We start from the raw sequence: 2,433 nt of genomic DNA on the forward strand, positions 1-2,433 counted from the left end.
GTAGAGACAGGGTTTCACCATGTTAGGCTGGTCTCAAACTCTTGACCTTAAATGATTCACCTGCCCTGGCCTCCCAGAGTGCCAGGATTATAGGCATGAGCCACTGCACCCGGCCGACCATGCTTGCTTTATAAAGCAAGTGATATGTAATATAAAATATAAATTGGATGGTTTGGAGAGTCCATGTAAGTAACTGATGTACTTCATTTACTGTTATCAGAAAACATCAGATGTGGCCAGGCACGGTGGTGCACAACTGTAATCCCAGCACTTTGGGAGGCCAAGACAGGCAGATCATCTGAGGTCAGGAGCTCAAGACCAGCCTGGCCAACATGGCGAAACTCCGTCTCTACTAAAGATACAAAAAATTAGCTGGGCATGGTAGTATGTGCCTGTAATCCCAGCTACTTGGGAGGCTAGGGTGGGAGAATTGCTTAAACCTGGGCAGTTGAGGTGGCAGTGAACTGAGATCATGCCAGTGCATTCCAGCCTTGGTGACAGAGTGAAACTCCATCTCAAAAAAAAAAGGAAAACATTAGATGTTTTAGGCTATCCTCTCCTATTAAAACATTAAAATCATTTGAAAAAAAAATGAAGCTTTCCAATTGTGCACCTTACCATGTATCATCTGCCTCTAACACCTATTCATGATGCCTGCTAATAAACAGATGCTTATTAAGAACCGAAAGAATCAACTGGCCTCGGTGGTGCATGCATATAATCCCAGCACTTTGAGAGGTTGAGGTGGGGAGGATCACTTGAGCCCAGAAATTCGAGACCAGCCTGGGTAACACAGACCTTGTTTCTACAAAAAATTTTTTAAAAATTCAGCTGGGTGGTGTGGTGGTGCACACCTGTAGTCCTAGTTACTTGGGAGGCTGAGGCAAGAGATCAAGGCTGTGGTAAGCCATGATCACACCACTGCACTCCAGCCTGGATGAAGGAGTGAAACCTTGTCTCAAAAAGAAAAAACCCTGAATAAATAAGTAAATTAACTGTGTTGTTGTTCTTTTAAGGTTAAAAACGACAACCAACATCAGCCATGAAAGATCCAAGTCGCAGCAGTACTAGCCCAAGCATCATCAATGAAGATGTGATTATTAACGGTCATTCTCATGAAGATGACAATCCATTTGCAGAGTACATGTGGATGGAAAATGAAGAAGAATTCAACAGACAAGTTAGTTTTTTGTACAAACATGTTCTTTTTCATAGTCCATTCCGGCCCTCAATATGATTGTACTTGTCGGTGAAATGTGTTTATCTTGTCCTTTATGTATGAAGTATGTAGATGGATGTGCCACCACTCCTACTTACTTGGCTGCTGATTACTACCAGGCTTAACTGCTTATGGAAATAACCTGGGGAGCTTGTTTCAGGGTCCCACCCGAGAGATTCTGAATCAGGAGGATGAGGGTGGAGCCTGGAAAACTTTTTCAAAGCTCCCGGATGGTTCCAGTGAGCAATCAGATTTGGAAACCACTGCCTTACACCAGTCAGATTGCTGCTACTGTGAAAGTCAAGAATTTAGGAGTCAGGAGTAGACAGGCACAGAAAAAAGTGACAGGCATCTCTTTTTACTTCTTCCCTGCCACTCAGTGGAAAAAAGAATGTTCTACTAATAAAAGTAAAAACCTAGAAAAACCCTAAACAGATCTTCGCAGGTCATTATGGTAAGCATTTTTTTCCCTTAGCACAGAAGCAGAAAAGAAAGTGTGACCTTGTGCCTTTAAATGGTTTAGTTCAGAATATTTTAAGCCATTCCTAGTGATATCTACCAAGTGTGCTACAAATTATCCTTTATTATAAATCTAGATAGAAGAGGAGTTATGGGAAGAAGAATTTATTGAACGCTGTTTCCAAGAAATGCTGGAAGAGGAAGAAGAGCACGAATGGTTTATTCCAGCTCGAGATCTCCCACAAACTATGGACCAAATCCAAGACCAATTTAATGACCTTGTTATCAGTGATGGCTCTTCTCTGGAAGATCTTGTGGTAAAAACTTATTTTTCATCTTTTAAGACCTAGTGCAACTTTTGCATAAGTGGAAAAGCCAGTTCCCATCTATTTAAGAATTCTGCATCTTCTTCCCCTTCAGAAATTGTGCTGCTTTTGGCTGGGCATGGTGACTCATGCCTGTAATCCCAGCACTTTGGGAGGCCGAGGCAGGTGGTTGACTTGAGGTCAGGAGTTTGAGACCAGCCTGACCAACATGGAGAAACCCCATCTTTACCAAAAATGCAAAATTAGCCGGGCATGGTAGCACATGCCTGTGATCCCAGGTACCCAAGAGGCTGAGGCAGGAGAATCTCTTGAACCTGGCAGACAGAAGTTGCGGTGAGCCGAGATTGCACCATTGCACTCCAGCCTGGGCAACAAGAGCGAAACTCCATTAAAAATATATATATAAAATATAAAAATTGGCCGGGCATG

At 42.7% G+C, this 2,433-nt stretch overlaps 1 protein-coding gene across 1 annotated transcript in view; it reads left to right on the forward strand.

Moving 5' to 3' along the window:
• The window catches only part of PAIP2 (poly(A) binding protein interacting protein 2), a 26,843-nt gene that overhangs the window by 19,935 nt on the left and 4,475 nt on the right, over positions 1-2,433 (forward strand). The window contains exons 4-5 of the mRNA XM_011935319.1: positions 1,017-1,180; positions 1,816-1,995. Coding sequence (XP_011790709.1) covers positions 1,043-1,180; positions 1,816-1,995 — 318 coding nt within the window. The 5' untranslated portion in view covers positions 1,017-1,042. The remainder of the gene's footprint in view (positions 1-1,016; positions 1,181-1,815; positions 1,996-2,433) is intronic.

The sequence above is a fragment of the Colobus angolensis genome, unplaced genomic scaffold (assembly GCF_000951035.1).
Source record: "Colobus angolensis palliatus isolate OR3802 unplaced genomic scaffold, Cang.pa_1.0 Scaffold142, whole genome shotgun sequence".
NCBI classification, from domain to species: Eukaryota; Metazoa; Chordata; class Mammalia; order Primates; family Cercopithecidae; genus Colobus; species Colobus angolensis.